Source organism: Scylla paramamosain, chromosome 40 (assembly GCF_035594125.1).
Source record: "Scylla paramamosain isolate STU-SP2022 chromosome 40, ASM3559412v1, whole genome shotgun sequence".
Taxonomy (NCBI): Eukaryota; Metazoa; Arthropoda; class Malacostraca; order Decapoda; family Portunidae; genus Scylla; species Scylla paramamosain.
The window spans coordinates 5,173,001-5,185,500 of NC_087190.1; the positions used below are offsets into that span (position 1 = coordinate 5,173,001).

Sequence of the window (12,500 nt, forward strand, 5' to 3'; positions counted from 1 at the left end):
GAGACAAAGAACATGAACAAGAATACAAAAGACAGGAAGAACAAGAACAAGAAGAAAAAGAAGATCAATGAAGAACAAGAACAATAAAAGAAGGTAGATGAAGAACAAGAACAAAAACTGATGAATAAGAAAAAAATAAAACAGATGATGAACAAGAAAAAAAAAACGAACACAAACAAGAAAAAAAAAATGAAAAGAGACAAAGAACAAGAACAAAAAGAGATACTTAGAACAGAAAAAAAAAAAAAAAAACAGATGGAGAACAAGAACAAGAATAGAAACAGACACAAACAACAACAATTAGAAAAAACAAACACAAGAACAACAACTAAGAACTACACAAACAAGAACAAAGGAACAAAAAGAACAAGAGGAACACAGCACAGGCTTACCAGAGTGTACCATTTTGTTTCCGCATTGAAAAGCACTGTGAAGCGTGGCTGGTAATTCTTCCACAGCGGTGACAGGTCCACACTCTCCACCTTGATGGCTGCAGAGGGCATCATGGGGGCAGGGGGAGGGACAGTGGCAGGTGCAGGGGCAGGGGCAGGGGTGGGTGTGGGTCTGGGTTTCTTGGGGGGCTGAAAAGTAAAGGGTATAGGTTTATGAGTGTAGTGTCAATTCATTTATAGTTTTCTTTTCCCTATAAAATTAATGATAGAACAGTGAAGGGTACTGTGTGAAGTTTGTCAAATTCTTGGTTAAGTTAGGAAGTCAAATTTCAACAGATGTCCCTTGTTATCCACATAGGTGAGGTAACAGACACACCTCTAGATAATTAGTGGCTCACTTATGAACACCCCTGAGCCCTCAAAGTCTTGTTGAAGTAAAGGAAAACTGCATGTACATGGTTACAAACATTTCATTTAACAATTAATTAAAAAAAAAAATAAATAAATAAAATAAAATAAAATAAATAAATAAATAAATAAATAAATAAATAAATAAATAAATAAATAAGAACAAGAAAAAAGCAATGAACACTTGCAGGCTGCCCCTCATTGCTACCTCTGTTATTTGAATTTGTCACTGACACCAATCCGTGGAAAAGTGAAGACTGTGCTTAACTCTTTCACTGCGACAGGAAACAATTATCAGCAGCAACAGTGCGTCAAGTCTTTACAAGCGTCTACAAGAAAGTCAGTGTTGAAAAAGAATGCATTTTGCAATTTCTTCCCAGTTCAAAGTTTGGATGTGGCCGTGGAACAAGTAAAGGCGTCTCAGTGTGATTGGTGGTTAAGGAAAGGTGTACCAAGTGGCAGCCAAAGGGTTAACAAGGCATGACCATTTACAACCATTCAAGCAGAGCACAATTTGACATGTTTCTTATTTTCTCTTATTTCTCTTCACTGTTCTTTTCCCACCAGTGCTCCTTGGCAGGGAAGAATATTTCCTGCACCTTTCAACCCAGTAATATCAAACTGCCGGTGAATTTACATGAAAATACAAAAATACAAAGATATGTGAAGAAATTTTGCTTGGAGGCATTTGGACACTAGTGTTGATGTGGGGTCCCCAGCTGGATGGGCCGCATCTGGCAGGTCTGAGTTGCCAGTTGTGTATTTTCCTTACAGTGTTACCAGGTCAGGTGAGGATACTACTCTCTCTCTCTCTCTCTCTCTTTTTCTCTCTCTTTAGACAATATATATGATCACTAAATGCTAAATGTGCATAGTCTGTGTTTCTCTCTCTCCAGACATATATGGTCCCTTTTATGTCGCAAGACGAGCATCGTGTGTGTATGTGTGTGTGTGTGTGTGTGTCTTTCTTATCACAGACCACACATTGACACAATGGCTATAATGAGAGAGAGAGAGAGAGAGAGAGAGAGAGAGAGAGAGAGAGAGAGAGAGAGAGAGAGAGAGAGAGAGAGAGAGAGAGAGAGAGAGAGAGAGAGAGAGAGAGAGAGAGACTATGCACATTTAGCAATGTAATAGTAATCATATATTCATATATCTTGTCTGGAGAGAGAGAGAGAGAGAGAGAGAGAGAGAGAGAGAGAGAGAGAGAGAGAGAGAGAGAGAGAGAGAGAGAGAGAGAGAGACAGAGAGAGTCCTCACATGAGCTGGTAACACTGCAAGGAAAATACACAACTGGCAACTCAGACCTGCCAAACGCAGCCCAGCCAGCCGGGGACCCCACGTCGACACTAGTGCTCACATTTGTTTTGGTTAGAAATTGGAGTGTCTAAATTTTTTTTTGTTTTTTTTTTTTTTTCATTCTCTCCGTAATGACTTGGTTTTGTTTTCTTTTCTTTAATATATAAATAACTTCAGCCTTTACTTTACATGTAGTGACTCGGCGTGACCACGTTGATATCCTGCCAGAGTGGTGGACATTTGAATGGTCCAGACAGTGAAGTAATACTGACAGTCTTCCCCCACACTGAGGCCCTTCCATGCTTTCCTCTGGTCCATTGCTAATCCTCCGCACACTGCTACAACTACTTATACACTGAGAACACATACCTTTGGACCCCTGTCACGTGTCTTCCCTTTGTTCATGGTGCTAACAGGCATGAGGAAGAAATGGCAGTGAGTATTGGTGCTAGGTGTGTGCGGGGTGACCAGCGCGCTGCACCCCAGCAAGACACCACATGTCTGAGATAAACACGAGAGGACACGAGCCTCAAATTATTTATTGCAATTTAAGTCTATAATTACGCAAAATATAGCAATGAAAGTGATCCAGTTTTATCTATTATTTTGTTCTAGACCAGTTATTTAACTCAATATTTTTTTTAATGATCATAGTTTGATCTAAATTTTATTTTAAACATATTTATTTCCTTGGCTGACTACAAAAAAGAATGATGGTTATCAATTTATTTATTTTTTTACTTTATCCTCAAATGATGTTAGCAGTATGTGTTGCTTTGAGGTAAATATAGTTAGGCTCGTAGGGTGCAGTGCAGCCGTGGCAGTGACACTTGCCTGCCCTACGATGCTCGGCACCCTGTCGCACCACGAGCAGCGGCCGTCACTCCGCCGGTGAACTGTCAACCTGAACACCACACCACTACCACCACCACCAGACATGGCTAGCGAGAAGATCTTGCCCGTGCAGCTGTACGGCACGTCCTCTCTCTGCTTTGACAAGGACGACTTCATGAAGGTGAGGGAAAGATAGCCAGGGATGGGGCGGGGCTCGGCTGTGTTCAGGGCAATGTTCAAATGGAAATGACATTGCTGCTTTCATCCGAGGGTTACCTTAAGTTAGGTGTACATTAATGAAGCTTGGGCACGATAGGTCAGGCTAGATTAATGCAGTTCACCTAGGTTTAGATTAATGTGGTTAGGTAAGGCATAGATTAATCCAGTTAGGTTTATATTAATGCAGTTAGGTTAGGTTTAAATTAATGTGGTTCAGTTAGGTTAGGTTTAGATTGGTGCAGTTAGGTTAAGGGGAGTGGACGCCTGTCATTCTTAGAGGTGCCATTCACTTTTTATTTCTGATACACATGATTTTTGGTGTGTTTGTATCTTAGTATGCAAAACATCAAATCCCAATTTTTTATTGAGATCCACTCATTAGGTTTGGTGAAAAAAAATATTACACAGTGACAAATATAGAAAAATGGTATTAGTATCACTTGAATTTCTCAATTGTTTTTTCAACCAACTGTTTTGAAAATTATTCTCCATAAAGATGGATCTTCAATAAGGCATTTCATATAGAAATAAGACAGAAACAAATTTTGATGACAAAAATAAAAAAAATTTTGAATGAAAAAAAAAATCTACCATGATATGAAAAATTTTTTGGGAAATCTGTTTTTGGTGAAAAATGCCTTTCTTTCTTCTTTCCAAAGATGCCTTTACTTGTGCATTGCCTTGTAAGTCACTGAGAAATTGTGCTTGAAATGTGGAAAGTACAACTTTTGAGATACAAGCCATTTTTTTCTGAGAAATGTGTGTCAATGTGTGTGTGTTGGCTTTTTGCAGTACAGTTTTACAAATAATGGGATGAAAATGACAACCAAAAGTAAACCGGTGTTTGTTGTCATGTTGAGGTCTAATTGGCACCTGGTCCCTTCATGTCTGACAGGATATTACTCACCAGCAGGTGAGAGTGTGAGAGGGTGTGACACCGTGGTGGTGACACCGCTGTCAGAGGTGTTGTTTTTTGTCTCAGTCATCTTCTTGAAGCATTCCTGGCACATCTTGGACACAAGGCTTTCAAGCTGGGAGAGACGTGCTGTATTGTGACCCTCATCTTTGCCGGGGAGTGGAAGTTTTTTCCTAAAATAGCTGGATTCGTGTATCCAGCTTTGTTGCTTGGTAGGATTTGGCAACGATTTGTGGTAGTGGTGGTGGTGGTGGTTCCTGAGAGGCAGAGGGAAGAGGCTGATGGGTTGGAGAAGTGAGGTGTGAGGATGGGTAGGTTGGTGACAAGAGTGTGTGGGCTGGTGACGAGTGCATGGACTGGTGACTGGTCTTCTTCTCTTTTCTCTCTTAATTGCCTCTAGTCATGCAAGCTTTGCCTCTGAATGGCAACCCGTTGCTTCCAAGCTTGTGAATGGGCAAAAAAAGTCAAGAAAATGGGGTGAGATGCTAGACAGCTGAGCATGTGTATCTCTCTTTGATGTCTCAGCAGACACCGAGATGGTTGGACCTGTCATGGCATGGTTGGTGGCTCAGAGCTGTCCCTCGTGCTCCTCTATAGCAGTGTTGCCATATGGTTGCTCACATATATGGTAAAAACACCAAATAAAAGTAAAAAAAATGCTTCAAAATCACGAGTTTCTAGAAGATATGTGGCCTGGCGTGCAGCGGGGCTTTTAAATCCCTTTAACTGACTGTAAACAAAGGTGATTCAAACATGTAAGGATTGATGCTGTCAGTTTCCTGTTTTCACAGGAAGCAGCAGACACGTCAAGGGTGACTATGCTGTTAAAAACTCAATTTCAAGGTCTGGGTTGAAAATCTTATTTTTTTGCCATCCACTCCCCTTAATGCAGTTAGGTCAAGTTTAGCCAAATGTAGTTCAGTTAAGTTAGGCTTAGATTAATACTGCTCTGATTTCACAGCAAACACATTCTTTATGTAGCTCATGATTTTTAAAAGGCATCACATTTTACCCTCGATAACTGTCCCTCCTCCCACAGGATGACTTCTCAGTGGATGCCTTTGTGCGGGTGCAGCAGGCGGCAGGGGGTTCAGGGCTGGAGGTGCTGCGAGACCACCTGGGGGTGTACCTCAAGATCCTGCGCAGCGCCATGATAGAGCTCATCAACAGGGACTACGCAGACTTTGTTAACCTGTCCACCAACCTGACGGGCCTCGACAGACTCATTGAGGCCCTCAAGACTCCCCTGGGCCAGCTGAGGGAGGAGGTGCTGGTATGTGTGTGTGTGTGGGGGTGGTTGGGGGGTGGGGGTGTCTGTTTGTGTGTTTATCTGTGTGAGTGTTTTGGGGGTGGGGGAAGGGGTGTGTGTGTGTGTGTGTGTGTGTGTGTGTGTGTGTGTGTGTGTGTGTGTGTGTGTGTGTGTAATGGCAGTGGACAGAGTGTAGTGCTGGTGTGTGTTTCAGAGTGTGGAGCGGCTGTTGAGTGAGGCCATCGCCACCACCTCCCGTGACCTGGAGCAGCGCAACAAGCTGACACAACAGAAGGCCCTGCTGCACCGCCTATCCCCAGATTGCCAACAGGTGTGTGATGGGAGAGAAAGAGAAAGAGAGAGGGGGAGACAGAACAGAGAGAGAGAGAGAGTCATAAAAAAATTGAATGTATATAAATATCAAAAACACCACTTTCCTTCCTTCTTTTTATCTTCTTATCTATCCTTTCCTTCTTTTCCTTCACTTCATCCATCACTAGACCCTGTGTTTATCTCTCTCTTTCTCTCTCTCTCTCTCTCTCTCCAAGCTACTGAATGTTTTCATGTAACCATTAAAAACTACACACACAAAAACAAAATCAGTAAAAAAATAAAGAAACAGACAGACAGACAGGCAGAGACAGACAAGTATAAAAAAAAAAAAAAAAAGTAATAAACCTCTCCCCCCACAGACTAGAGCGCCTGGAGGAACTGCTGAAGGGCGGAAGGGCTACGTGGGGGGGGGCGAGCGGGGGTGGGGGGACAGCAGAAGGGGCTGGGGCAGGTGGGGAGACAGGCCTGGTGGATCGTCTGGCAGCGGAGGTGAGACCATCTCAACTTCCTGGTGTCCCACTGTGAAGGAGCTGCCCTGCTGGATGTCTTCAGGCCGGTGAGGGGGGCAGGGGGAAGAGGGGGAGGTGAAAGGTTAATAGTAATAAAGAAGGTAAAGAATGAGTAAAATGTATAGGAAGGAAACATGAGAGAGAGAGAGAGAGAGAGAGAGAGAGAGAGAGAGAGAGAGAGAGAGAGAGAGAGAGAGAGAGGTTAACAGTAATGGGGAAGATAAGAAAAGATGGAATGGATGTTTTGGTGGTATGAAAGGAGAGAGAGAGAGAGAGAGGAGAGAGAGAGAGAGAGAGAGAGAGAGAGAGAGAGAGAGAGAGAGAGAGAGAGAGAGAGAGAGAGGCTACCAGTAATAGAGATCCAACATTCATAAAATAACTGTAATAGTAGTAGTAGGAGTAGTAGTAGTAGTAGTAGCAGCAGCAGAACCAGTAGTTAGTAATAGTAGTAGCAGTAATGATAGTAGTAATAATAGTAATAATACCACCACCACCACCACCACCCTTCTCCCCATTCCCCCATACCAGAGGGTCGCTGAGGTGTGCCGGCTGGTGGAGGGGGGCCTGGAGCGGGGCCTGAGGGAGGGAGTGCTGAACCGCGACCTGTCCCTCCTGCAGCAGACACTCCGCACCCACGCCAGCCTTGGCTCCACAGCACACGCCCACCGCCTCGTCCGCACCCTCATCAGGAAGGAGGTGCAGGAGGTGAGAGGGAGAGGGGAAGAGAGGGTGCTGAGAATAGAGAGAATAGAGAATAGAGAGAGAAATAAAATACAGGTGCAGGAGGAGAGAGAGAGAGAGAGAGAGAGAGAGAGAGAGAGAGAGAGAGAGAGAGAGAGAGAGAGAGAGAGAGAGAGAGAGAGAGAGATGAAAGGCTACTGGTAATACATAAGGTAGAAAAAGAGAGAGAAAATTATAGGAGGTAGAGATAGAGAGAAGTAAGAAAGAGGTGCGGGAGGTGAGAGAGAGAGAGAGAGAGAGAGAGAGAGAGAGAGAGAGAGAGAGAGAGAGAGAGAGAGAGAGAGAGAGAGAGAGAGAGACCTAAGAAAATAACAAGAATCTCAAACTTACCCACAACACCAAACCACCACCACCACCACCACCACCACCTCTAACAAACCCCCTTCTACAGGTAATTAGCGAGGGGGCCCTTAGGAGCAACCCAAGGGGACTGCCTGGTCTATATGCCAACACTCTTGCTGTCATAAACTCCGTCTGCCAACCTCTGCTAACTCTGACAACGGGTCGCAGGTAAGTGGGGGTAAGGGAGGGGGTGAGGGTAGCAAGGGGGTGGAGTGTTACTGAGGGAGGGAGGGGGTATGGTGAAGGGTGTAGGAGAGGGAGGGAGAAGTGATAAAGGAGGAAGAGAAGAGGTTTGTGGAGGAAAGGGAGGGAAAAAAGAGGAAATGGTAAAGGAGGAGAGGGAGAGGGAAATGGCAAAAGAAGGAGGAGAGGGAGAGAAGTGATAAAGGAGATGGAGAAAAGGAATGTGGAGGAGAGGGAGGGAGAAAGGAGGAAATGATAAAGGAAGGAGGAGAAAAGGGAGAGAGAGAATGAAGGAACCAGTACATTAGAAAAGGGAGAAGTGGTAGGAGGAGAGGGAGGAAGAAAGAATGTCGTGGTAAAGGAGGAGGAGGAGAGGAAGGTGGATAAGGGATAAAGTGAAGCTGGAGGAGGAAGAATTAGAGGAAGGAGAGAAACAAGGAAGGGATAAAGGTGAAGAATTAGGAGAGAGAGAAGAAAGGAAGGATGGAAAGATAGAAGAGGTGAAGAAATGCACTCAAAAAAGGAAAAAGGAATACTGAAAGAGAGAGAGAGAGAGAGAGAGAGAGAGAGAGAGAGAGAGAGAGAGAGAGAGAGAGAGAGAGAGAGAGAGAGAGAGAGAGAGAGAGAGAGAGAGAGCATTATTTTCCCAGTGTAAGATCAGTTGTCATAAATCTTAAGTGTTCAAACACATAAAGAAAAAATAAGTACCAATTATTTTCACACAAAGATTAACTCATAGACGAAATAATAAATAAATAAATAAAGAACAGAAAAATCAAGAAAATAAACATATAATCTTGACCAGTTTAAGATTACAATACTTATGATTGTCTGGAGTGTTGTGCAAAGGTGCAGTTCCACCGAGGCAACACAGGCAACATGTAGCATGCGACCTGACTGGCTTGCAACAAATGAATGCAACCGTCACACAGCACACAGGTTGCCCACGACAAGGCAACACTGCTGCTGCTTGTAGTGCGCTGCATGCTGTGTTGACTGTTGACTGCCACTAAAACCTTTCCACCAGCTCAGCAATAACTAAGCCAGTTGTCAACACAGTGTCTTGGCGGATGGTCGCTGCTGCTGCATATCTAGTGCTGTGTGATGCTTGAAAAAAAAAAAAAAGTTAGAAAAGAGAACATTTCATGGGCAGCAACTTTGCTCAAAATAATTTTATTGAAAAATTACTGTCCAATGACCAATCACTTTTCAAGAAGTTTCCAGAGTTGAGTGTGGAAGGTTTCCATTACCTTCACAGCAAAGTGAGTTCCGGTATTAGGAAGAGTGACACACATTACTGGGATTTCTTTTGGGTCAGGCTTTTGTGCTCACAAAGAAAAGCAGTACACAAATTCTTGATCTTCTTTACCACTGCCACATCACAGTTAAATTAAATTAATCCCTGCAGTGCATCTAGTTCAGCATGTTGTTGTTGTTGTTGTTGTTGTTGTCTTTCAAGCATATATCCCATAGAACTGCAAGTTTCCATTATTCTTGTATGCATTCTACACTTTTTTCTTGAGACCAGTTCATCTTACTGCCTTCCAACATGGTATCTTTCCTGTGACTGGTGGGAAGGCGGCAACATGAGGCAGCAGGTTGAACCTTGTCGCGTGTGTCAGGTTATATGGCGGCACAGTGCCACCCGTCGTGTACCACACCACCAGCTTTAGAAATAACTAAACCAGTTGTCAACGCAGTGTCTTGACGGATGGTTGCTGCTGTGCCACGTGCTGCCTTCTTTTGAATTGGCTGAAACACTCTTGGCCTAGGTGACAATGTGGCATGCCATACGTTGCCTCAGTGTTGCCTTGGTGGAATCATACCTGTAGTCATGCAACACAGGAGGACAGGCAGTGTTAGGAATGCCCTCAGGTGACTTGGTGGGTGCTTGCATGGTGCCCTCCCCTCCCACATTCCCCTGCTCCTTCACCCCACCAGTATCACCAATATCTTCCCCTTCCACCTATTTCCACCACCTCACCTCCTCCCCCACACAGTCTAGCCAGGGTTTGTTTGGGTGGTGGTGTGATGTGGTGTGGTGTGTGGCAGGCCGGATGTGGTGCGTGGCTACAGCTTCCTGGAGTGCTCTGCCTGGCCAGAGGTTGTGTCGGCCCTGCACACCAATGTCAATGGAATATTCAACCCCGGCAATCCTGCAGTGTTCCACAAGGTGAGGGCTTTGGCCTGCTTTGTTAACTTCTTATTCTTTTCTCTTGATCTTAGTTTGTTTACTTCTTATTTTTTTACTTTTTACTTTTTATTTTTATTTTCTTTATTTTATATATATATATATATATATATATATATATATATATATATATATATATATATATATATATATATATATATATATATATATATATATATATATATATATATATAATTTTTTTTTGTGTAGAAGGGTATTTTTTTTCCTTTTTCTCTCTCTCTACCTTACTTTGTTTTTTGCTCTTTAATTTATTGACTTTTTTTGAAAGGGAGTTTTCTTTTCAATTTTTTCTCTCTTTGTCTTTATTCCCAGTGAATGGCCCCCTCACACACACACACACACACACACACACACACACACACACACACACACACACACACACACACACACACACACACACACTTAATCTTTTCACAGCTACTTGTCACATCATTGCTTAGCCCTGAACCCCCTTGACACATTTCCAATAGACCCACAGCAACCCCCAAACATTTCACTGGCTACAAACTGGAAAATCTTGTCTTTTCATCCCCTTATCTCTTGTAGATGCTTACAAACACTTCATGCTTTCCTTATAGCCATGTGAATTGTTGTATATTTTGCTGTGAAAATCGTAAGGCACACAGCACCTAACACTGTCCTGTCCCCCCATCCCCCCACAGCGTTATCTGGAGACGCTGGACTTTTTGGACAGCTTTGAGGCTCTGCTGGGGTCACGGGCCAAGGTCGCTGCCTTCAGGGAGATGGATGACTATAATAACTTCATGCAGCTCTGGAACCTCCCTGTGTACTTCCAGATTAGGTGTGTGTGTGTGTGTGTGTGTGTGTGTGTTTTTTCATTGTTATTATCATCGTCTTTGCTTTAAATCACTCATTTTTCTCTTATTCCATTTTTCACATTAATGAAGACAAAATCTATCTGTCTGTCTGTCAGTCTATTTATCTATCTATCTGTATCTATATATCTACCAGGCTGCCAATCCCACACACACACACACACACACACACACACACACACACACACACACACACACACACACACACACACACACACACACACACACACACACACACACACACACACACACACACACACACACACACACACACAGCCCCTGGTGGAGAGGGACACAGTTTCATGGGCCCACCCTGCCACACTGATAGATAAATAAATAAAGAAAATAAGTAAAAATAATAGTTGTACCTTTGTTACTTCACATGTCACTCTTATTGCACACTTATTTCTCTCTCTCTCTCTCTCTCTCTCTCTCTCTCTCTCTCTCTCTCTCTCTCTCTCTCTCTCTCTCTCTCTCTCTCTCTCTCTCTCTCTCTCTCTCTCTCTCTCTCTCTCTCTCTCCTTCATACACTATGCTCTGTTATTCTCTCTCACTTTCCTGTTTCCACTCATTCTCTCTCCACTGTCACTCACTCCACACTCACTCATTCCCCCAGTCATTCCCACCTTCACTCCACCACTCCCTCGCTCTCTCACTCCACCAGGTACCAAGAAATCGGGCAAGCAGTGGAAGCCTCTCTGATCCACAATGGTGACGGACTGACCCCCTGCACCTCTGCCCTGCCCTCCGGCCTGGCCCCCACACCTGCCTCCACCCGCTTCCACCTGGCCTCCACCTGCACTGTCTGGGAGGCGGTGGTGCGGTGTTTCTCCACTGAGGTCTTCCTGCTTCCACTCCTCCACCGGTTCTGGAAACTCACGCTGTTGGTTCTCGCTCGTTACCGCACCTGGGTCGTTGCCACCACCGCCAGGCTTAAGGTGTGGTGTTGTGGTGGTGTGTGTGGTGTTGTGGTGGTGTTGTGGGTTTTTTTTGAGGCTTGTGTGTTGTGGTGGTGCTGCAGTGGTGCTGTGGTGTTGTGGTGTTTATTGTAAGGTTTGTGTGTTGTGGTGTTGTTGTGTGTCCTTGTGTGGTGGTGTGGTGGTGTTGCAGTGTTGTGTGCTTAATTTTTTTTTGTGCTTTTTCTATCGTAAGTTTTTTTTTTTATGATTATAAGGCTGGTTAGTTTAATTTCTTTTTTCTCTCTCTCTCTCTCTCTCTCTCTCTCTCTCTCTCTCTCTCTCTCTCTCTCTCTCTCTCTCTCTCTCTCTCTCTCTCTCTCTCTCTCTCTCTCTCTCTCTCTCTCTCTCTCTCTCTCTCTCTCTCTCTCTCTCTCTCTCTCTCTCTCTCTCGTTTGCAGGCAGCTGCTTGTATTCCTCCTTCCTTCTCTCATTTTTTCCTCCCAGCTTTCTTTCCTTCTCTCCCTTGTTCCTCCTTCCTTCCTCCTCAATTTCTTCCTTCTTCCTTTTTTTTAATTCCTTAGTACCTTTCTTCCTTTCTTCTTTCTTCATTACTTCCTTCATTTCTTCCTTCATCCTTCCTCCTTCATTTATCCCTACTATCTTTTTATCTTCCTTAATTTCTTCCTTTATTCCTCTTCCTTCTTTCTTTCTTTTTCGTTTCTTGTTTCTTCCTCCTTCCTTCCTTCCTTCCTTCCTTCCCTCCTTCCTTCCTTCCTTCCTTCCTTCCTTCCTTCCTTCCTTCCTTCCTTCCTTCCTTCCTTCCTTCCTTCCTTCCTTCCTTCCTTCCTTCCTTCCTTCCTTCTCCTCCATTTCTTCTTACTACCTTTCTTCCTCCAATTTTTCCTTCTCCCTTATTCCACCATTTCCTCCTACTATCTTTTCACTTCTTCCTTCATTTCTTCCTTCTACCTTACTCCTCCTTCCTTTCTTCATTCTATCCTTCTTCCTTCCTGCAATTCGTCCTTTTTCCTTATTTTTTCTTTATTTCTTCCTACTATCTTTTCCTTTCCTCCTTTATTCCTTCCTTTTACATAACTTCTTCCTTCTACTTTATTCCTTCTGCATTTC

At 43.7% G+C, this 12,500-nt stretch overlaps 2 protein-coding genes across 2 annotated transcripts in view; one reads left to right on the forward strand and one right to left on the reverse strand.

Annotated features, from left to right (window-relative positions):
* The window catches only part of LOC135092751 (CCAAT/enhancer-binding protein zeta-like), a 19,855-nt gene extending 17,242 nt beyond the window's left edge, over positions 1-2,613 (reverse strand). The window contains exons 1-2 of the mRNA XM_063991421.1: positions 2,469-2,613; positions 393-581 (exon numbers count right to left, since the gene is read on the reverse strand). Of these exons, the coding sequence (XP_063847491.1) occupies positions 393-581; positions 2,469-2,519 (240 nt within the window). The 5' untranslated portion in view covers positions 2,520-2,613. The remainder of the gene's footprint in view (positions 1-392; positions 582-2,468) is intronic.
* Positions 2,614-2,890: 277 nt separating this feature from the next.
* The window catches only part of LOC135092561 (conserved oligomeric Golgi complex subunit 2-like), a 15,036-nt gene continuing 5,426 nt past the window's right edge, over positions 2,891-12,500 (forward strand). Inside the window, 11 exon segments of the mRNA XM_063991176.1 lie at positions 2,891-3,114; positions 5,108-5,341; positions 5,532-5,648; positions 6,010-6,061; positions 6,114-6,142; positions 6,144-6,206; positions 6,688-6,864; positions 7,292-7,410; positions 9,478-9,598; positions 10,300-10,439; positions 11,138-11,411. Coding sequence (XP_063847246.1) covers positions 3,037-3,114; positions 5,108-5,341; positions 5,532-5,648; positions 6,010-6,061; positions 6,114-6,142; positions 6,144-6,206; positions 6,688-6,864; positions 7,292-7,410; positions 9,478-9,598; positions 10,300-10,439; positions 11,138-11,411 — 1,404 coding nt within the window. The 5' untranslated portion in view covers positions 2,891-3,036.